Raw genomic sequence first — 22,873 nt, forward strand, 5'->3', positions numbered from 1 at the left:
ATTTTGTCATTTTTTTCCTGCAACTTTTATCTTCAGATTTGACTTTTATTTTATTATCGTAGGAGATCAGAATTCAGTTGACATTTTCATCTGGGAGACAGGACAGCCTTCTTTCAGGTATTTTCAATCCCTGGATTTTGCTACTGTTAGCAGGATCCACTCCTTCACACCAGCCTCAGGAATAGGTAAGGATTTTTCAACTCCTAACTAATGCTAAAGGCAGTGTGGAAAGCCAGCATTATTTTAATTTTTTTGCATTAGATGTAACGTCATTGGGTATTTTAATAGGAGTGTAAAATCATGATCTTTACAATAATTTTTCCAGAAGTCCTTGAATTTCAAAATGATTGATACTTTCAAAATGGTCATTGAGCTTGAGATTAATCAGAATGACTAAAATATGGAGGAAAATATTAGTGAAGAATAAAGAGAATACAATATATTTCTTTTGTCTTGAGAAAAAAGTATTTTTAAAATATGAAAGTATGTATAAGACATTGATGTGTGTGGATAGTTGAACTCAAGAAAGTTAAAATGTACAACGTAAATGATATTGGAATAACTAGAGGATTTAGCACAAATACAGAAGTTTATTTTTTGCAACTGCTTTCCTAGTTGCCCAACTGCTGCTTTCTCTATCAGACATTGTGAAATTCAGGCACTGTCACCTTAAGTTGCCTCAACCGTAGACCAGGAATTAGAGGCTATTTACCTCTAATTTTTAAATTAATATTATTTTTAATTAACAAATCATAATTGATTACATTTATGGAGTACAATATGTTTTGATATATGTATACAATGTGAAATGATTAAATAAAGCTAATGAATATATCTGTCACCCTACTTATTAACATTTTTTGCAGTAATATATTTGAAATTTACTCTCTTAGTTATTTTGAAATATACAATAATTTTTACTACAGTTGCACTGCTGTGCAGTAGATCTCATCAGGACTTATCCCACCTGTTTAGCTAAAACTTCATACCCTTTGACCAGCAACTCCTCATTCCCTAACTCTCCTGCCCCTGTAGTCTCTGGTAACCATCATTCTACTCTCTTCTTCTAAGAATTCAACTTTTTAAAGATTCCTCATATAAATAAGTGAGAACATGTAGTATTTGTCTTTCTGTGCCTGGCTTATTTCGCTTAGCATAATGTTCTCTAGATTCACCCATGTTGTCCAAAATGTGAAAATTTTGTGCTTTTTAAAGGCTGGATAGTACTCCATTGTTTTTCTAGTGTATTTTGTTTATTTCTGCCCTGGTCTTTGTTATTTCCTTCCTTCTGCTTACTTTGGGCTTAGTTTGTTCTTTTTTTTCTAGTTTCATGAGGTATAAGATTATTTATTTGAGATCTTTTTTGACATAGATATTTATTGCTCTAAATTTACCGGTTTGAACTGCTTTTGCTGAATCCTGTAAGTTTTGGTATGTTGTGTCTGTCTCAAAGTATTTTAAAATTTTCTATTTGGTTTCTTCTGTGACCCATTGGATGTTTAGGAGCATGTTGTTTAATTTTCATATATTTTTCAATTTTCAAGATTTCTCATGTTATTGATTTGTAGTTTTATGCCACTGTGATTGCAAAAAACACTTCACACGATTTCAGTTCTTTTAAATTTAAGACATATTTTGTGGCCTACCATACAATTTATCTTGGAGAATGTTTCATGTTCTCTTGAGAAGGAGAGCTCTTGTATTCAGTTGCTGTTTGGTGGAATGTTCTGTATATATCTGTTAGGTCTATTTGGTCTAAAGTGTAATTCAAGTTTAGTGCTACCTTATTCATTTGCTGACTAGGACATCTGTTTATTATTGAAAGTGGGGTATGAAGTCCCACCCTATTATTGTATCGCAGTCTATTTTTTCCTTCAGATCATTTAGAGATTCCTTCATGTATTTAGGTGCTATCAGGTTGGGTGCATATATATTTACAATTATGTCCTCTTGATGAATTGATCCCTTTGTCATTATATAATGGCCTTATTTGTCTCTTTTTATAGATTTTCTACATCAATTTTGTTTTATCTGATATAAGTATAGATACCCCTGCTCTCTTTTGGTTTCCACTTGTGTGGAATATCTTTTTGCATCCCTGCACTTTCAGTCTTGTGTGTCCTAACCAGTAAAGAGAGCCTTTTGTAGGCAGCGTATGGTTGGATTTTACTTTTTTATCCATTCAGCCACTGTGGTCTTTTGATTGGAGAATTTAATCCATTTTCATTCAAGGTAATTATTTATAAGTAAGAACTTGCTGCTGCCATTTTGTAATTTGTTTTCTTGATCCTTTGTTTCTTTCTTCCTCTCTTGCTGTATTTCTTTGTGGTTTGATGGTTTTCTGTGGTGGTCTGCTTTGAATCTTTTCTTTTTATATTTTGTGTATCTGCTGTAGGTTTTTATTTTGTGGTTATCAGGAGGCCTATATAAACCATCTTGTACTTAAAATAGGCTATTTTAAGCTGATAACAATTTAACTTTAATTACAAACACAAACTCTACATTTTCACTGCCTTCCTCCCTTTTATAATTTTGATATAAAAATTGATCTTTTATGTAATTTGCCTTTTCTACCTATTTATTCTAACTACAGGTGTTTTTAATAATTTTGTTTTTTTACCTTCACAGTACAGATAAAATAACTTTACACATCACCTTTACAGTATTAGAGTATTTTAAATATGACCATATATTACTTATATCATTGAGATATTTGCTTTTGTATGTTTTATGTTATGTTAGCAACCTTTTGTTTCAACTTAAAGAACTCTTTTTAGCAATTCCTATAGAGCACACCAAGTGGTGATTAACTCCCTCAGCTTTGGTTTTTCTGGGAAAGTTTTATTTCTCCCTAATTTCTGAAGGACAGCTTTCCAGGGTGAAGTTTCTTGGTTGCTTCCTTCAGCACTTTGAATATATAAGGGTACTTCAAAAAGTTCATGGAAGGATTTGTGTTATCTTTTAATTCTATTTTTCCATGAACTGTTTGGAGTATCCATGTATTATCCCACTCTCTATTGGCTTGCTATATTTCCTCCGAGAAATCTGCTGACAGCTGTGTTGGGATTCCCTTGAATATGATATGTATCTTAGCCCTTGCTACTAAACTTTTAGTATTCTTTATTTGTCTTTGATTTTTGATAATTTGATTATGATTTGTCTTGGAGAACTTCTCTTTGGGTTGAATTTGATTAGAGACTACTGAACTTTCTGTACTTGGATGTTATTACCATTCCCCAGATATGGGAAATTTTTAACCATTATCTCCTGAAATACGTTTTCTGGGCCCTTTCCTTTCTCCTTCAGGAACTCCTATTACCAGTATGTTAGTTCTCCTAATGGTGTTCCATAATTCTTGTAGGCCTAATTCATTCTTTTTAATTCTTTTTTTTCTTTTCATTACTCTGACTAGATAATTTCAATTATCCTATCTTCAAGTTCACTGATTTTCTTTCTACTGCTTAGTCAAGTCAGCTGTTGAAGCTTTATACTGAATATTTTAATTCAGCTATTGTATTCTATATCTTTAGCATTTCTACTCTTTTTATTGTTTCTATTTCTTTGTTGTACTTCTCATTTTGTTCATGAATTGTTTTCCAAATTTTATTAAATTTTCTATCTGTATTTTCTTGTACCTTCCTGAACTTCTTTAAGAGGATTATTCTGAATTCTTTGTCTGCAGTTTCACAGACCTCCATTTCTTCAGGATTTATTGTTAATTTATCTTGGTGCTGGTGTATTTTCCTGATTTTTTATTTGTTTGTGTTCATGCCTGCACATTTGAGGAAACAGCCACCCTTTCCAGCCTTTGCTGGTGTTTTTTGGTGGTATTAGATCTTCACTTTTCATCTAGCCTGGGATTCTGGTTGGGCCAGTTGGTAGTGACCCCAGACAGGTAGATCTTGCTGATATGTTCTGTAATTGGGCTGGGTTGTTACCTGTGCTCTGGTGTTGAGTGGAACTACTGGCTGTGCTGTGAGGTTCAGTGAGACCACTGGCTGGATTCTGCAGTAAGGCAGAGTTGTTGGCTGGGATCTGCAATTGCCTCTGACCAGGCAGTGTTATAGATTGTCTTCTCTGGCTTGCTAGTATTGGAGTTTGGGATCTGTAGTTGGGTAGGGCCATGTGCTGGCCCTCAGGGCTGGGTGGGGTCTCTGGAATCTCTACTTGACCCCTCAGTGTGGTCAGAGCCATAAGCTATGCTCCATGAATAATCATGTAAATGGGCTTGCCTTTCTTCCTAAGGTAGCTTTAAGCATAGCACTGAGGCTTGATGAAGTAGCCTCTCTGTTGCTGTGTTTGGGCAGGGTCAGGTGCTTTCCTCAGCAAATACTTGCTGACCTGCTGTTGCCTCCTGGCCTGGCAAGGGCTTAAAGAGAGTTTCAGGAATTGGCTGGGTTGACATTATGCAGCTGAATTTGGGCAGGGCCGTTTGCTCCCTCCCTGGATAGTCAGTGACCTGTCCATGCCTTCCAACCTATGTAAGGGTTAATGAGTGCACCAGGGCTTGGCTGAGATTCAGTTCAGTTGCTGGGCTTGGGCAGAGCTAGATACTCCCTCCATGGATAACTGCAGACATGCCACTATCTCCCAGCCTGGGGAGGTTTCAAGGAGAGCACCCGGGCTGGGTGGGGAAGTGAGCCAGGGATTTGAGCCTGGGAGACCTGTTGACTGTGCTTCCTGCAGAGCAGTGCTGTTGTCTGACCTCTCTGCTGGTGTGCCTCCACTTGCCAGAATGAAGAGCCACCTCCATGATTCCTGCACTTGTTGCTGTGAACCCCAACCTGATTTTTGTTTCTAATTCACCCCAGGTGGTCTAGCCCACCACCAATGTTTCCCATGGGGCAAGGCAGGAGAAGGGTCCCAGAATGGTGGGGAAGCTGACTGCCTCCAACTGTCTCCTTTCTCTGTAAAAGCCATGCATCCCAGGGACTCCTCAGTATGCAAAGCTGTGCTGCCTGGGGGAGGGGCAGTGTGGTCAAAGTGAAACTATTACTCTTACCCTTCTCATGCAGCTGTTCTCAGTTCTGCAGTCCAAGGGAGTGTCCCGGCTTCCCTACCAAGTTCTGGAATATTCATGAAAATATTCTTATCTGTGGATAGTTTCTAGTTGGTTTTCTGTGAGAGTAGTGGAGCTGGAGAATGCCTATTCCACCATGTTGCTGACATCACTCTATTTACCTCTCATTTTTTATAGATGGCTTATCTCGTTGTACTTTGTTTACCTGTTTCCTGCTCCTTCCTTTTCATCCCTCTGGAATGTCCATACCACATCCCTGGCCATTCCTGATCTGGATTATTACATCACTTTCTGGCCTGCACACTATCTACACTTGGCCATTGTAGTTCCGTGCCTGCCTCTGTTTTACAAATTTCTCCTTAAATAACTTCTCTTTACATTGTCAACACTCTGATGGGTCATAAACTTGTGATGTTATCCTGTGATGTACAACCTGAGCAACTTTCTTATCATTCACTCAACAAGTGATTTACTCAGTAAACTATGTACCTTTCATCATGTTTTTCTTTAGTTTTTGTCTACTTGTTCTTTAATTTTGTGCCTTTGTTATTTTTGCTTTTCTTATACCTCAAGTTTTCAAGTCGACTGACTATATCTACTTGAGTTACTTATTATTATTCAAAATAGTTGCCTAATTAATGTTTTTAAGGGTGATGAGTGCTGCCTGAGTGGCCCATTAATTTAAGTTATAGAATTCTCTTTAAAGATTAAAAAATATATATAATAGGCATACTTTCTAAAAGAATTTGTGAAAAATTCTGCCAGAGACTTATTAAGGGACCCATTGTGAGGTCTCTTTATTTCTTTTGTTTCTGTGACTTGCGGTTGTAGAATTATGAAAAGATTGTAGATAATTATTTAGAATGACTTATTATAGATTGCTTGAAAGCTGCAATTATGCATTAAATAATGTTCAAGGACTTTCTTATTTTGAATGTGTCAAATATTTTATTGAAAGTATTAGATTGGAGCCATAACTATGAGGATCATATATTTATTCTGGTTAATGACTTGACAGAGATTATTGAGGAGTGACTGAATTTTTTAAATGGACGAAGAAGAAAGAATATGACTGAGACTGCAAGGACGTATAACCTTACCTTCCCCTTATCCCTTCTCTCCTTTACTAGTTAATAGATATTTCTAAGTGCCAGTTATGTGCCAAGCACAGTATGGGGAAATAAATGTAAACAAAGTCACGTACAGTCCCTGCCCTGAAGAAGTTTAACATTTAGCGTGAAAGAGAGACATTATATACAATCACACAAATAAGTTCCTAGCTATAAACAGTTAACTGCCATGAAAGAATGGAATGAAGTACTTTCAAATACAAAATGGAGAGAACTTGAACTGGTCTAAGAGATGCACAGAAAGCTTTCCTAAGGAAGAATCATTTAATTGACAACTATAGGTTGAGCAGGAGTTAATGAGGCAAAGAGTGAGAGAAGGGGGTCTCCAGCCAAGCCTTGTGGAAAGGAGTGTGTATGGGCAAATGAGTAAGATAACATGGAAATCTATAGCTAACACTTGCTGAATTTTTCTTATGTCCCACATCCTGGTCTAGCCCTTTACTTTCTCATCTCATTGAACCCTCAAAGCTCTGTATGCTGCTGGAAAGATACTTATCCCTCTGTCTCTATTCCTCCAAACTCTCAGTTTCCCCCAAACTACCATCTCTGAACATTGTCACCTTTTGAAATCATTTGGATTAAACCATCACTCTCTTCATTCCTGTTTAGTCACCATAAGAAGTCCAGGACAGCCGTGGATAAAGAGACTCCTATCCCATATGGTCTGTGCATCCCGTAGACTATACGAGCCCTAATTTCTAGACCATATGCCCAGCGGTCACCTTGTCCATCCTCTCAAACCCTTCCTCCATCCTTGCAAATGCCCTGTGGAACAGATTCACTGTATCTCAAACTTTTCTCAGAATCTTCCCTCCATCTCCTTGCTCTGGGACTCAGTTCTCTCCTGAGGACAACACTTTCCATGTAAACCTCCCTGGCCACTCTGTCTCTTGCTCGTTCATTCTTATATTCCCAGATCTACAAATGTTTGGAATATTTGGAACATCTCTTTATCTCTACTCACTCCTTAAATAATCTCATTCTCTTGCCTTCCTTTGAGATAGTTTAGTTTGTTTATTTTTTATAGTTTTGCTCTATAGAAGAGAATTCTATAATTGGTACTGGTTAAAATTTGGTTCACCAGAATAATTAGTTAGTGTTTTTTTCCTTTATGAATTCTCTGGCCCAATTTCATGATCTCAAAAAGTACAAATGTTAATTTTTGAAAAAGAAAAAAACCTTTCTGCATACATATATGCACCTTTCGGCTCCCAACATTTTCTACTGTGAATGTCTAATTATGTATTTGCTTCCTATTCATATAAATCAGATTGAGAAGAAGTGAGTGGGGTATACCTCTGAAAGTTAAGACACATGATCAGTGGTGTTCAGAACACTATGATGTTGGTTGAGACTGTAGAATCAACTAAAGTTGAAGGGTGTTGAGATCCATCTGAGTTTATTCTTTACTGAGTGTCTCTAGTTTTACAAAGCTTTATGAAAATATATGTCCATTTAAAAATGCAAATGTATTAGTAGCATTTTTATTGATGATCTTTACCTTTTATACAACATTTAGTAAACTGCAATAGTACTTTAATTACTATAAATAAACATGATCAATAGTTCTTGATATATAAGAGTAAGGATATAGGGTTTCCCATTATAACCTGAGGGCTAAAATTTTAAGAGCGATTCATGCTTTTTGGTTACATGTGCTAATATCAATCTTATAATATCTATGTGCCAAATCAGTTTTATTTGATATCTTTATGTTACAAAGTGTTTCTCTAAGTAGTGGAACTAACCTATGTTTCTCATTTTTCCCCCAGTTTTAAGTTTGAAGATTGTCTAGTATTATATACATCATAGTAAGCCCCTTCCTTCCTGTATTAGTCTGTTTCTGTTGCTTATGGCAGAAATACCTAAAACTGGGTAATTTGTAAAGAAACTATTAATTGCTTGCAGCTTTGGAGGCTGGGAAGTCCAAAGTCCAGGGAACACGTCTGGTGAGGGCCTTGTTCTTGGGTGGTGATTCTTCACAGCACCACAGGGTGTCATGTAGTGAGAATGGTGGAGCAGAGACAGAGAGAGCTTCTCACATGTTGTTCCTTTACAGCCATCAGAACCACACCCATGACCACCATTAAACCATTAATGGATTAATGCATTCACTAGGGCATGGTCCTCACAATCTAATCACCTCTTCAAGGCTCTACCTTTCAATTACCAAAATAGGATTTCCCACCCTCTTAACACAGTCACAGTGTGGATTAAGTCTCAGTGGGCTTGCAGGAGGGACATCCAATCTGCAGCACTTCCTAACTTCTGTAGATACAAATATGTGCCATTGCTTTGAACTATTAAAAGTACGGTTTCTTGACCACGTTTCAAAAAACATTGGCAGAATATATTCCTAGAATCATAAATGTGTTCATATCCTTTGGCCTAATTAACTATCTTAAAAAATTTATCAAATGAAAATAATTCACATGAAAAATACTCACTACCTAATATGAAAAATTATACGTAAAGCAACAATAAATATCCAAATGTAGGGAAATTATTAGATATAGTTTGAAGATCAACCCTATAGATTATTTTGCACTAAAATTATAAACTTGAATACTGTATAGCAACATATAAAAGTGTATAACACTTTATACTATGTAAATATAGTATAAGATTGTTAATTAAGAATTTTTTTGTATTTACTATTTATAACTCTGTCAATTATGTCAGTTATGTTTGTATTTTTGGGAAAGTTGGGAAAGTTTATTTTTTTATTTTATTTTTTTCTATTCTTGGTCAAAATGGTTTCCATTTATTTATTATTATCATTTTTTTTAATTGAAGCATGATTGATTATACATATTTTGGGGGGTATAATATTGACTACCATCACCTGTGTACAACATGTATTGATCAAATCAATATTATTAGCATGTTATTATTACAAATTAAAATTGTGCTTTATGCCACTTACCCAATCTCTCCTCATCCCCCGTCCCACTACTGTCATTTATGAATTTGTGTGAAAGGTGACTGAAAAAGAAAATACAAAAATAAAACATTTAGTAGTGGGATTATGGGTATTTTTTACTTTTAAAAATATCCTACTATGCTAGCCAACAAATAAATATTGAGACAAATGAAAAAGAGTCTAAAATGCGTTTAGGTTTTACCAGCCAGTGATTTCTTTTTTATTAAATAGGTTTGGGTACATCGTCAGGCTGGTTTGATCATTCCACAACACTTAAAAATTATTACATTGTTATTTCAGAAATTGAATCCTAGTTAGTTACCTCAGAAAATAACATAGAACTTTGAGAGTTGGAAAGGTTTTTGCTCCCGATGCAGGGAGTGTGTGAGGTGACAATCTACATTTTACTATAGCTGCCTTTTCTGTCCTTCCTGCAGCCCACATACTTCTTATTGGCCAAGATGTGTCTGCTCTTTACTGTTGGAATTCGGAACTGAATCAATTCTCTTTTGTTCTGGAAGCACCTTCTGCTTATGATGCAGCTTCTATTACAGTAAAGTCTCTTAATTCAAGCAAGAATTTAATTGCTCTAGTGGGAGCTATTTACTCACATATATATGAGCTGGCCTACATCTCCAGCTCATCTGACTTTATTCCTAGGTAGGTCCAACTTTATGCCAAGTGTCTTTATGCTTACCATAATTTTGTATCACATCTAATTTCTAAGTCTTTGTTTTGTGACTGAAAAAATGTACAAAATATAAGAGCTATTTATAAGCCAGTATTTTGGTATTATCTATATTTCTAATGTCTATTTGACCAAGTTAACCAATATTATATGAATATTTTGGATTAAAATTTATTTATGAAATGTTGCAATTTTTCCAAACCTTTATCTTAAATTTTTTGAAGTTGACCTATTTTATGTATACTTCTTATGCTAGTTCAGGTGAACTGATATTTGAACCTGGTGACAGAGAAGCTATAATCGCAATAAATATCCTTGATGATACAGTTCCAGAGGAAGAAGAATCCTTCAAAGTACAGCTGAAAAATCCCAAAGGAGGAGCAGAGATTGGTAGTGGTGGTTATGTAAAAATAACCATTCTATCTAATGATGATGCCTATGGAGTTGTTGCATTTGCTCAGGTAATGATACCAAAGATCCCACACTTAAAAGTCAAAATGATTTATCTTTCTATTTATATATTGCCTATTATCAGCACTCAGTGAGTCAAACATTGAGCATCTTAAGCCTCTCTTTCGTTTTCCCTGATTCACCTCCTATTCTACATTCTAAGGTGGATTCTACTGACAGCTTACAATTTATAGTCTTACATACTGGACTATCTGAGTCAACTTGTCCTAATCTTTTTTTTTTTTTTTTTTGGTACCGATTCTTTTTATAGGATTGCATTTGAAATGTTACCAGTTGGTCTTGGCCCCAGAGTTTGGCTCTCTATTTGCACTGTTCCTGAGGACTATTATGCCTTTGTTATTTCTGTGGGGGCGGGGGGAGAGATTGAATGAGAGAGGTGGGGATAGGGGGAAGAGAGAGATACATGTACTGTACTAACGTAGATGCTTTTTCTTGAGGAAAGAGAGCCATGCAAATTCTCCCTGGTCCAATCCCATGCCCAGACTTCGTATTCCTTTAACAGTGAGCAAAAGGACTCACATTTACGTCTGAAATATTCTTTACGTAAGGAAAACCTAACACATATTGGCTTAGACACTAAGAATATGTCCACAGAGAAGGTGGGCTTCAGGGTTGGTTGAGAACTCTACTTTGTCACCATGGCTTAGATTTTTTCCATCTCTCCATTTTCCAACACAAAGCTGATCCTTCATTCGATTGTTCAAAAGCTGATGCTATGGTTAGGGCTACTGCTTTCTTGTTCATGTCCAGTTGAGGAGAGTGATACTTTATGAGACTCTCAGAGTAAGGAATAAATTTCCCAAAAGCCTCTAGAAAACGCCTTATGTCTTATTGGCCATAACTGGGTAACAGGCATATTCATTCATTCATTCATTCATTCATTCATTCATTCATTCATTCATTCATGAAGCAGACATTTAACAAGCACCTACTCTGTTTGGGATACTTTTTCAGATGCTAGAGATATGTCAGAAAGTGTAACAGTAAAATTCTCTATTTTCATGTTCCTCAAACTCTAGAGGGAGCAAGAGGAGACAGGCAATAAACAAAGACATAAGAAAATAAGTGCTATATCTGATGGTGGTAAGTGTTATAAGGAAATATTAGCAGTGAAGGCAGATGGAAAGTTGTACACAGGGAAAACAGGATGATCCAGGGAGGGCTGCATGGAATAAGTGACAGAGTGACAAGGGCCTGCAGGGCATAAGGGAGTGAGTTTTGTGCAGAACGTTTGAGGCAGAGGAACTCCTCAGCAAGGGCAGAGGCCGTGCAGTGAGGCCTTGCCCATCTGTAGCAAGAAGGGAGCTGCTATGGCTGAAGTCAGTGCACGAGAGGGAGATGAGGTTCGAGAGGTGGAGAGCCTGGGCCCTGTGTTGTGGATCCCCATGACCACCCAGAGTTTCCATGATTCATTAGAAGGACTCACAGGACTCACAATGTAGTCATACTCATGGCTACGATTGATTACTGCAAACAATACAAAACAAAATCATGGAAGAGAAAAAGCTCATGGGGTGGAGTCCAGAGGAAACCAGGTGCAAGTGTCCAAAAGTCCTCTCCCAGTGGAGTCACACAGGACACACTTAACTCACCTTGCAGTGAGTTTTTTTGTCACAACACCTGTGAAATGTTGCCAACCTAGGAAGCTCACTAGAGACTCAGTGCCCAGGGTTTTAATTGGGGGCTGATTACATAGGCACCCTCTGCCTAGCACATACCAGAATTCTGGATGCCCAGAAAGAAAGCAGATGTTCAGCATAAACCAGATGTTCAGCATACAATTTGCACAAATTGTTTGTACAAATAGTTTAGGCACTAGAAGCCATGTACCAGTTCTGGGAATTGGGGGAAAACTCCTGAAATCCAAGTTCCCAGACACCAGCCTAGGGCCAACCTTGCAAGCAGGCCTTTTTAAGGATAGGAGTCAGGCCCACTATGTTAACACTTTCCTGCACAGCTCCTTAGCATTGTGATGAATTTGGCCTCTCAGGGAAATGGGAAGCCTTTGGAGAGGCTGGGGCAGAAGAGCAACATGATCTTACTCACATTTTAAAAGGAGCACTCTGACCTTAGTATTGAGAATAGAGTGTAAATGACAGAAATAGACCAGTTAGGAAACAATTGCAGTAATACAGCAGTAAGTGACAGAACTATGGGAAGCATGAATTTGCCATTTACTGAGATATGGATGATGACAAGAGGAGCAGGTCTGGGGGATAAGATGAGGAGTTTTGGGCATGCCAATGTTCTCAGTCAATTGCATGCAGGTGTCAGATCACCCCGTTGTCCAGTCTGGCCTAGCCTTCAACCCAATAGAAATGTAATGTGAGCCACATATAATTTTATAATGTGAGCCACATGTAGTTTTAAATTTTCTAGTAGCCACATTAAGAAAAAGTAGAAAGAAGCAGGTCAAATTGGTCTTAATGTTTTATTTTATTTTATTTAATCCAGTATATCTTAAATATTATCATTTCAACATACAATGAACATAAAATTATTGAAATATTTTATGTTTTTTTTTCATATTTTGTCTTCAAACTCTGGTGTGCATTTTACACTTACAGCCTGCTACATTTCACATGCTCAGTAGCCACATGTGGCCAGTAACTACTGTGTAGGGTGGTGCAGCTCTAATACATGAATTGTTGGGGGTAGGGGAGGGGAGGGTTAGAAATAAAGATAGGACCCCTGTTCCTACCAGGTGTTCTGCTGAAGTGACATCGTACCAGAGAGGTCTTCCCTGATTCTTTCTCCATCATCACTCTGTATAGTTATAGCCTCTGCCCTTTCTGAGCGGGGGAGGGAGCTGGCCGGGATGTGAATCCTTGACCTTGGTGTTATCAGCACCATGCTCTACTGAGTGGATTAACTGGCCAGCCCCTTACCCTGACTTTTCTTTTCGTGGCATTTATAATTGCCTAATATTTCTGTTATCAGTTTGTTGGTTTCTTCTTACTAAAATTGGAGAGCCTGGATACTGTTTGTTTTGTTCACAGCTTTATCCCTGCACCAGAAAAGTGCTTGGCACACAGTAGTATGAGCTTGTCATTATGCAGGGGAGGAAACAGAGCACTCACATGGCCTTCTCAGGACCTCATGCACGTGTGTAGGGCAGAGTTGGGGTTCCTGGGGACAGAACCAACATGCTCTGCCACTAGGTTTCATATTCTCACCTTTAAGCCTTGCTGCAGATGGAGCGCACATTCTGTTCCTCAGCTGTGTAAGAATGGTAGATTTCTCTTTATGAAGCTTGTTTCAAAATTATTCTAGAAACATAAAATCACTGTGGTTTAATCCTTGCCAATAAAATAGTATCCAGTGTTCCTTCAATCCATTCAGTAGAATTCCTCAATGCATATCTCTTGTGTCTGGACAACCTCATTCCAAGAGATTTAATAGATAATGAGAATTTCTTGTATATTTTCTGTCTGCATTAAGTCTTCATTTTACTGACCCTCATTAATGAAGAGCATGGAGCCAGAAAAGGACTTCTTTTTTAAAAGGCATTGTCTTATGTGAGTAAATTATATGCGTATTTTAAAGTCAAGGCATTTTCTTCAGGAGTGTTTGATTGCCTTGAGCAAGATTTTATTACTATGCAACACCTGTAACAATATGTTAAAATGCTGTTTGAAATATTGCTATAGGATAGGATGTCTACTCAAATCAGCATTCTAAATAGAAGCTTTCATAAGCTTTAAGAAATTAATGGTGGTGTCTATTTTCAGATTACCCTAGTAAAAAGGAAAGAAAAATCTCACTGGAAAGATTAAAAAAAAACCCAACAACTTTATGCTTTATATTTTTGCTTTATTGCCTATGGAGAAACCAGGGATATTGTAAGAAGGCATTCTTTGAAGTGTTCATTTTGAGGAAAATTTCATTAAATGGCTGGCAAGAGATGTTGCATGATTTTGGTGAAGAATGTCATAATCACACAGAAGTAGAAATCAGTTTGGAACAAAGGAAAGAGGCTAGGAAGCATAAGTGAGAAGAAAGTAAGGAATTCTAACATAAAGGAAAAGGTATTTCTGGCAGGAAAAACAGTTGTAAACACCATGAACTAAGAGTGAAACACCATCAGTGGAAATAAGACAGCCTACAGAAACATTTAAGAGGGTATGAATTTAAGAATAAAGGACATCTGCAATTGATCAGAAAGAGTGCCCTAATTCTCATGACATCATTGCACTTGGACAGGACATTGGAGACCATGTAGGTGAAACTCTTATTTTATAAATAGGAAACAAAGACCTAGAGGGATTGTCAGAGGTTACATAGGGGAAAAAGATTTCCCTGCTCTTCTGACTATATCCTTTCCACTCTACCCACTTTCTACTGCTGTGAATACTACTTTTTAAAAAGTAAATGCTTTCTGAGTAAAAAAGTAATATGTGTTCACTGAGCAAAATTTGAAAAGTATAGAAACAGGAGGACAAAAGTAAAAATAATACTCTAAACATTACATATTAACATTTTAATTTACTTTAGCTTAGTCTTTTACTCATTCAAATGTGTGTTTTAAAATAAAATCATGGTCATCTCATATTACTGTTTTATAACTGCTGTTTTGCACTTACTATATCATGTTGTTTAGTACTGTGAAGTTTGTGAATATATAACAATAGGATATAAAGGAAAGTTTGCTTCTGTAATTTTCAGTAACCCCTTGTGACTCTCTCTATGTTTTCCAGAATTCATTAAATAAGCAAGTGGAAGAAATGGAGCAAGATAGCCTAGTAACCTTGAATGTTGAGCGCTTAAAAGGAACATATGGTCACGTAACTGTAGCGTGGGAAGCTGAAGGAAGTATTAGTGATATATTTCCTACCTCAGGAGTGGTATGTAATTTAAACGATTATAGGAGACACTTTTAATTATGGTTGCTATTGAGGTTTGGGATCAAACCCTGCTTGTGGATGAAGTGCTTGTGTTTGACCATGTCAGCACTGGATTCCTACTAATCAACATAGAGAGGGATACAATTTAAGGTTAGTTTTACTGTTCTGGTTATTGTTCTTTTTTCCTATAAAACCAAATTTACCTGTAAAAAAGTCATCCCTTTTGAGGTACATTGGTTGGCCAAACTGAAGGTATATTACATTGTCAGAAAGTTAAAACTAATCAAACTGGAGATGGAATCACGATTTCAATATTTATGTAAAATGAAAGCAGTAAATAGGGAACAAGTCTGTGTGAAATACTAGACTTATGAAAAAGATCATAGTAGTAGGCTGGGTATCCTCTAAATAGAGTTTGAGATTGAGAGCTGTGGGCAGAAGTTTTATTAGAGAGGTACATCTATAAGAAAGAAAGGAAGGCAAGAATGTGCAGAGGGAGAAGCTGATCCACAGGCATTTGCAACTGAGGTCTATCCTATGGGTGAGTTCTGGAGCTGAGCTGTTCCTTCAGAGGGGCTCCCATTTTGGGGCTGAGCCATTTTATCCTCATTTTAGCAGTCCTTGACTTCAAGGACTCTGGGTGTGGCATAACCTTGCAGGAGACCGTTTGCTGCAGCTGAGGGCTATTGCCAATAACACAGAAACTGTTGTGTCCAGAAGCCTGGGGATGGTGCATCAGCCCCAGAAGGGATCTGGGCACAGGATAACTGGAGGATAGTAAAAAATTGGGCTCAGGTTCAAGAATGGAATCAGGGTGGGCCAAAGAAGTAGATGACTGACAAAGAGAGAGTTCAGGGAGCCTTTAGTTTTTAGTTGTAAGATGGATTGTTTCCTTGGCCTGCCTTGGATTTCATAGATTAATCTATTTATTTTGCCCAAATGCTTCTCAGAAGATTTCTTTTAAAGGAACTCTCATGGGACTTTCTCAAAAAGGGACAGGTATATATATCATGGTTCAGCATTTCTGGGTTCTGCATCATTTGAAAGGTGATTGAAGCTTTAGTTTATTAAGAATGTTATAGAACATTCTGTTGCATTGAATATTTACCTTATGCAAGCTGCCAAAACTATAAATTGTATCACTCAGGTTCTGTATGTTTTGAATTGTAATATAATTCCCCAATTGAGATTTCTTGTGTAAACAAGATTAAATTTATTTCTAATTGAAATGCATAATAGTATCTTAAATGTATGCTATATTTTGAAAGAATTAATTATTTTATTCAGAGGTCAGTAAGTTTTCTTCGATAAAGGGCCAGAGAGTGTGGTCTTTTTCACAACTACTTTGCCTTTAGCACAATAGTCATGATAGAAGATATGTAATAGGATGACCTTGGCTATGTTCCAATAAAACTTCATTTACAAAAAAAGCATTTGGCTGGCAAGCAGTAATTTTCTGACTCCTGATTTTGTTAGTAAAACTCTTGAGTTTGTATCCTTCAGTTCCTTCTCTAGCTGGAGAGCTGAGTGTCAGCAAAGGTAGAGGCATCGGCCTGGAATGCTAGTTTGAATAATTGTAAATAGTCTACATTGCTGGAGAATAGAGTATGAGGTGGGGAACAATGGGAAATGACAATCCAGAAGCAGACAGAGCCCAATCAGCAAGGACTTCACCTGCCTTTTAGCAAATCTGGCTCTTTAGAGAATGGAGACAGGAGAAGAAGAGAGAAATGCTGTGATTTTTTCTTTCACTACCTCAAATTTGGTTGATTCATTGTTAAATGATACATCTGTTCAGAGTCTAGCCAAAAGAAATAGGCAAAAGTTTTATAGAGAAAACATTTAAAACTAGTATGCCAATTTCTTTTATTTCTACAGGTCTTTGAATATCATATCTAGGACTTAGATTCCCAGAAAGGCTATGTACTCTGCACTATAATGGACTTTAGGCTGCAGGATATGACAATTTGACTACATGTTTTATTACCTTAAGTTTTAGAAATGGTTTACTTTTTACTTTTTCCTAACAAGCTTCCACTTTTAATATGAAAGGGATTTGGTTTATTTGTACAATCATATTATGTTGCTTAAATATTTCTTGTTATTTAAGTTGTGATCATATCAAAAGAAAATCAAGCTTTTTGACATTCTTACTGCACAGTGATAATTACAAAATAAATAAAATCTACTTTCTTTGAAATTTTAGATTTCGTTTACTGAAGGCCAGGCACTGTCTACAATCACTCTGACTGTTCTTGCCGACGATATACCAGAGTTATCAGAGGTTGTGATTGTAGCACTCACCCGTATTACCACAGAAGGGGTTGAGGACCCATCTAAAGGTGCCACTATTGATCAGAAAAGAAACAAGTCTGTGATAACTACTCTGCCCAATGACTCGCCTTATGGCTTGGTGGGCTGGCATGCTGAGTCTCTCTTTATCAGAGTAGCAGAGCCTAACGGTAAATCCTGTTTAATTTTTTTCAGATTCCAGTGAGAAGTTTTATTGGATAACTTAATTTTAATATTTACAAGGAATGTAAATTTCTCTTTTCATATGACTTTTTTAGTTTGACAGGTCATACTCATTCCTTTTTGTTTTTTGTTTACCTTTAAATTCTACTTTTTAAAGACTTAACTACCGTGATATAAATGTTAATATTTTAGTAAGTCATTGCAGTAGAGGGGACTGGTTTTTATTTTACTTTTTCTATTTCACCCTTCATTTGTTTCTTTCTTTGCAAAGATTTCTTCTCTACAGATTTTCAATAGTTACAGCAACAGTGAGCAACACAGTGAAATGAACATGGTACTCACTTATTAATTGTTTAACCCCAAACAGTAATTGGAATATTTTTTCCTGCGAAATGTGCTGTAGTCATTCTTTATTTTTTTTGAGTGCTGAAATCTTCACCTAAATAACTATTCATATTGGCTGTTGGATAAATATATTTTTGTAGATAAAGGTCATTTGACTTAGGTCATATAAAATTTATATGTATTTATAATATACTATATGAAAGTTATCAAATTTTCAGATAATAATATGGACATCCAGCTTTCAAGTACCTTTTATTTAAATAATTGATTGAAGAAAATAACATGTAGTTATACTCCTGGGCCTTTATATATTTATATGTATGGGAGCAGAAACAATAGACTTACAATAAAATGATCTTTTCACTTTTTTATTCAACAAACGTCTGTGAAGCACCTAGTAAGTGCCAAGAATTATGTTGTGTGTTCTGGAAACAGAGACACAATACTTGGTTATCAGGAACTGACAGGCCAGTGGGGGAGATTGACAGATATTGTTTCTCATTTCATATGACAAATTAAATTTTTTAAAAATGTAAGAAATGAAATAAAAAAATAGGTGCTATGGAATCCTTTGAGCCTCGCGGTAGGTGCCTCACTATAACAACAAAACTGTTCTTCTAATTATTCATTGCATTATAACTTTGTGTGTTTAATTTTTCATTTTCAAAGAATCTTCGGAGCATTTTTAATTAGCACTTCTGCTCAGCCTGCATGTATGCACTACCCTGAGATTCTCAGCAATTTCTGTTAAAGTGGGTGACATGGCAACATAGGAGGGTGCTTTAGAGAATGAGAAGTGAGGGGATAGAGCTGGGATATGATGCTAGGAGTGGATGGTGATTCTCAGCACAACTTCGGGGACAAAGGAGACAAAGCATAGAGAAATCCTTGGGAGGATACATCATCTTTGTTTTACCTCTATTTCCTTGACTGTCTAAAAGAGATAGTGCAGAGCATTCCACTTAAGTGCTTGGAACGGCACTGACAGCAAATAGAAATGCTTATTTACTTAAGGCATGTTTATCTCACAGAGAATATCACCATTCTTCAGTTACAAATTGTTCGAGATAAAGGACTACTTGGGGATATAGCCATTCACTTGAGAGCTAAACCCAATTTCTCACTGCACATCACTAATCAAGCTACTGAGAATGAAGATTATGTACTGCAAGAGACAATAATAATAATGAAAGAAAACATAAAAGAAGCTCATGCCAAAGTTGCCATTTTGCCGGTGAGTCTAGGCTGCAGTGAAAGTGATGTAAAATAAAGGAAAATGTTCTTAAAGGTAAAATCTTGATGCTCTTATAGGTAAAAGTCTTTTTTAAAAGGATGCTTTCAAACATGAAAATGTGAGAAATCCAATTTTTCCACCTATCTAAATAACAAGGTACTTTAAAAGTTTTGTGGAAAAATTGAATTAAAAGATAATATGAATCCTTTTATGAACTTTTTGAAGACCCCTCATATTTACTAATGAATAAATAGTTTATAACTGGCTGGTGAAAATGACAAAGACATTAATTGTTTATATTTATTTTTGAGCTGGAATATCATTTGAATTAACTTTGAAGCATTGAATTTGGAATGATTATGATCTAATTGGATCCACTATTATGTTGGCTGGGTAGTTGTTTTAAACTAATAACTAAATGAATGAAATGCCCAAGCCAATCTGGTTATTTTTATTTTTTGGTTTGTTAGGACAGTATTTTCATTTCATGATAAGATTACTTGAATCAAGATTACTATTCAGATGGTTTAGGTCTGGTTTTAGCTCTCTATGTCTTTATATCCATATCTTTATATCTAGAGAGAGAGAGAGGAGAGAGAGTGAGGGAGGGAGAGAGAGAGGGAAAGAGGGAAAGAATATGTGAATATATCTGGATGCATAAGAAACTGAAAGTGGTAATAGTGGTATTATTATTGTTAATAATATTATATAAAAAATTATCGGGCCGAGCCCGTGGCGCACTCGGGAGAGTGCGGCACCGGGAGCGCAGCAACGCTCCCGCTGCGGGTTCGGATCCTATATAGGAATGGCCGGTGCACTCACTGGCTGAGTGCCGGTCACGAAAAAGACAAAAAAAAAAAAAAAAAAATTATCAAATATTGTGTTTATATATTGTATATAACATAATATTTAACATTATATATTATATACTATAAAATATTATTAAATACATACTATGTAATAATATTAGTGTTACTAATAGTGATATTAGCAGTGTTAGGAAATAGTGTCTTCCGGAAAGAACAGTCTGGGAAAGACATGGGATGTGTAGAAAGCAGATTTCTTTTCAATATGTATTCTTTTTATATTTTGAAATTTTTTATTACCTATTCAAAAAATCAAATAATTTAAAAAATTAAGTAAAATATAAAATTATATCTAGATTTACAATTCTAGAGCTTTCATTTTTAAATCTTAAGGTACTTCAAAAAGTTCATGGAAAGATTCATATTATCTTTTAATTCTATTTTTCCATGAATGTTTGGAAGAACCCTCATATATGTAGCATTTTCCAGTTTCCTCTAAATTTCTTTTGAGATACTATATATGTAACACATATTCAATAGTATATGGTCAAAACTGTTGGATAGACTTTTAAAAATTATTTCATTTGCTAATGAGTATGAGGGTTCTATTGAACCATCACCTATAAGCTTTATCCCATAGATCCTGCAGTTATCGGTGGGAATGTGCTAAAATAAAACAAGGAAATTTTTATGTGATAGAGATGTCCATTCCTGTAGACAAAGTCAGTTGTTCCTTACTGAAAAATATCAAGTTTCCAATGCAAATTAAATGTCTTTTAAGAAATAAAACGCCACCTCTTTCTCTTTCCCTCACCCCCCAGGATGATGCTCCTGAGTTGGAGGAAGGATTTATTGTCACTATCACAGACGTGAACGTGGTGAACTCTGACTTCTCTGCAGGACAGCTAAGTGTGTGGAGGCCTGGAATGGAAATAGCTGAGATAATGATTGAAGAAAATGATGATCCCAGAGGAATTTTTAACTTTCATTTTACTAGAGTGAGATGAACTTTTGCATATTTATAGAAATATAGAAGCTTATCCCTGCTGATTTGGCCACTGTTTTATAATGTATTTTCTGCAAAATAATTGGCTTTAATTGTAGATATTTATAAATAGAAAAGTAACCAAATTTGTCTTATAAGCTAATTTTTAGTTCTCTTTGAGTTAGACCAAACGATTAAACAAGTTTATTTTTACTAAATTTAAATGTAAGAGTTCTGAAGACCTATTATGCATACTTATATCCAACTCTTAACTTCTACGTTGCAGGGTGAAGTATAAGAAATATAAGTAGAAATGATAAATTTAGAAAGTGATGACTTATGAGAACTACCATTTTTGTCTTGCCTTTCAACTTACGTTCTTTCCTTAAAGGATGATGGTGGAGTGATTACTGTCTATGAGGTACCTCCACCCTTGAACGTTCTTCAAGTTCCTGTAGTCCGGCTGGCTGGAAGCTTCGGGGCAGTAAATGTTAGTTGGAAAGCAACACCAGACAGTGCTGGCCTGGAAGACTTCAAGCCATCTCATGGGATTCTTGAATTTGCAGATGGACAAGTATGCTAGTCACGAACATATTAACATTTTTTGATTGTACTTCAAACATTTTATAGGCATCCACCAAATGAATGGGCATTAGTAATTGTTAAATGTATTCTATAAATGTTTTCATGTTAAGTCAAACAAATATTATTAATTAATGTAGAATTTATTAAAGGGCACAGAAAGAGAATGTTAAGAAGCAAGAATCTCACCCTTTTCTGAACATTCCTACTTGATTCTAATTAAAAAGAAGTTGTAAAACAAGGTAATAATTGAATTAGTGGTGCCTAACAATGTATAAAAAACTGATGAACTAGATTATTCCTATGAACTTCAGTTTCTTTCGTTCCATTTATTTCTTTGTGCTTGTAAATACAAATATTTATTTATTTAGAATTTGCACTAAAAGTGTACACTCCTTTTACGTAACATTCAAAACTTTATAATTTATTTATTTTTTATTTTTTATTTTTTTGCATTTTATTTTATTTTATTATTTTTTTTTTCTTTTTTTTTTTTTTAAATTTTATTTTGTCGATATACATTTTGGCTGATTATTGCTCCCCATAAACTTTATAATTTAAAAAAAGACTAAAGTAATAAAAAAGGAACAAAATAGTTAAAACTTGAAAAAATTGAAAGATAACATTCCAGATTTAGGCCAATGAATCTTAAACGTTGCAGAATATTCCCCAAGAGTTATAAGTTTTCTAAACTGGGCATTTTGTAACATGTAAGAATAAGATGTTTTCGTGAGATTTTAAGTCAGTAACTGGAAAAGGCATGTGACCAACCATGAGAATGTTAGTAACTTCAAATAGTAGTATTTATCTACAGGTAGCCTGTTTTTTTACCAGAATTTACGTAATATACACCGACTTATTACTTTCCCCTGAAGAGGCAGTAAATGTTGCTAAAAACTAAGCTTATAGATCTAGATTTTCCTACACATAAAGCCCTATTATTGTTAATATTTTTCAGATCATGAGTTCTTTAAACATTTAGAACTTTGAAACATTTCATACTAAAAGGAGGAGAATGCAAGTAAATGAGATTTTTATGTTGAAAGTATAAACAAATAAATTGATATATCATTGAAACATCTTTCTTACTTTAGTTATATTATCAGAAGTTTATTCTGTAAATGAAGTTGAAGGCCCATCATTTTACCATCATCCTTAGGATCATAATTATTCCTAAAATTTACATCCTTTAGGGGAGGTATTTTATATTCTGTAGTACAGATTTGAGGTGCAAACATTTTTAATAAGCTTCCATTTTAGCATTTGATTTTATTCAGGTTTCTGCCTATCTGAGTGTAATGTCCAGGTTTCTTGCTTTTCCATGTTGTTAGATTAAAGGTTTTAGAAAAAACTTCATTTTCTGGTAAATG

At 35.6% G+C, this 22,873-nt stretch overlaps 1 protein-coding gene across 1 annotated transcript in view; it reads left to right on the top strand.

Moving 5' to 3' along the window:
• ADGRV1 (adhesion G protein-coupled receptor V1) overlaps nucleotides 1-22,873 on the top strand; it is a 548,065-nt gene that overhangs the window by 121,402 nt on the left and 403,790 nt on the right. Inside the window, exons 49-56 of the mRNA XM_063086652.1 lie at nucleotides 63-185; nucleotides 9,511-9,733; nucleotides 10,018-10,222; nucleotides 14,930-15,076; nucleotides 17,283-17,538; nucleotides 18,928-19,130; nucleotides 20,758-20,934; nucleotides 21,313-21,495. Coding sequence (XP_062942722.1) covers nucleotides 63-185; nucleotides 9,511-9,733; nucleotides 10,018-10,222; nucleotides 14,930-15,076; nucleotides 17,283-17,538; nucleotides 18,928-19,130; nucleotides 20,758-20,934; nucleotides 21,313-21,495 — 1,517 coding nt within the window. The remainder of the gene's footprint in view (nucleotides 1-62; nucleotides 186-9,510; nucleotides 9,734-10,017; nucleotides 10,223-14,929; nucleotides 15,077-17,282; nucleotides 17,539-18,927; nucleotides 19,131-20,757; nucleotides 20,935-21,312; nucleotides 21,496-22,873) is intronic.

The sequence above is a fragment of the Cynocephalus volans genome, chromosome 2 (genome assembly GCF_027409185.1).
Source record: "Cynocephalus volans isolate mCynVol1 chromosome 2, mCynVol1.pri, whole genome shotgun sequence".
NCBI lineage: Eukaryota > Metazoa > Chordata > Mammalia > Dermoptera > Cynocephalidae > Cynocephalus > Cynocephalus volans.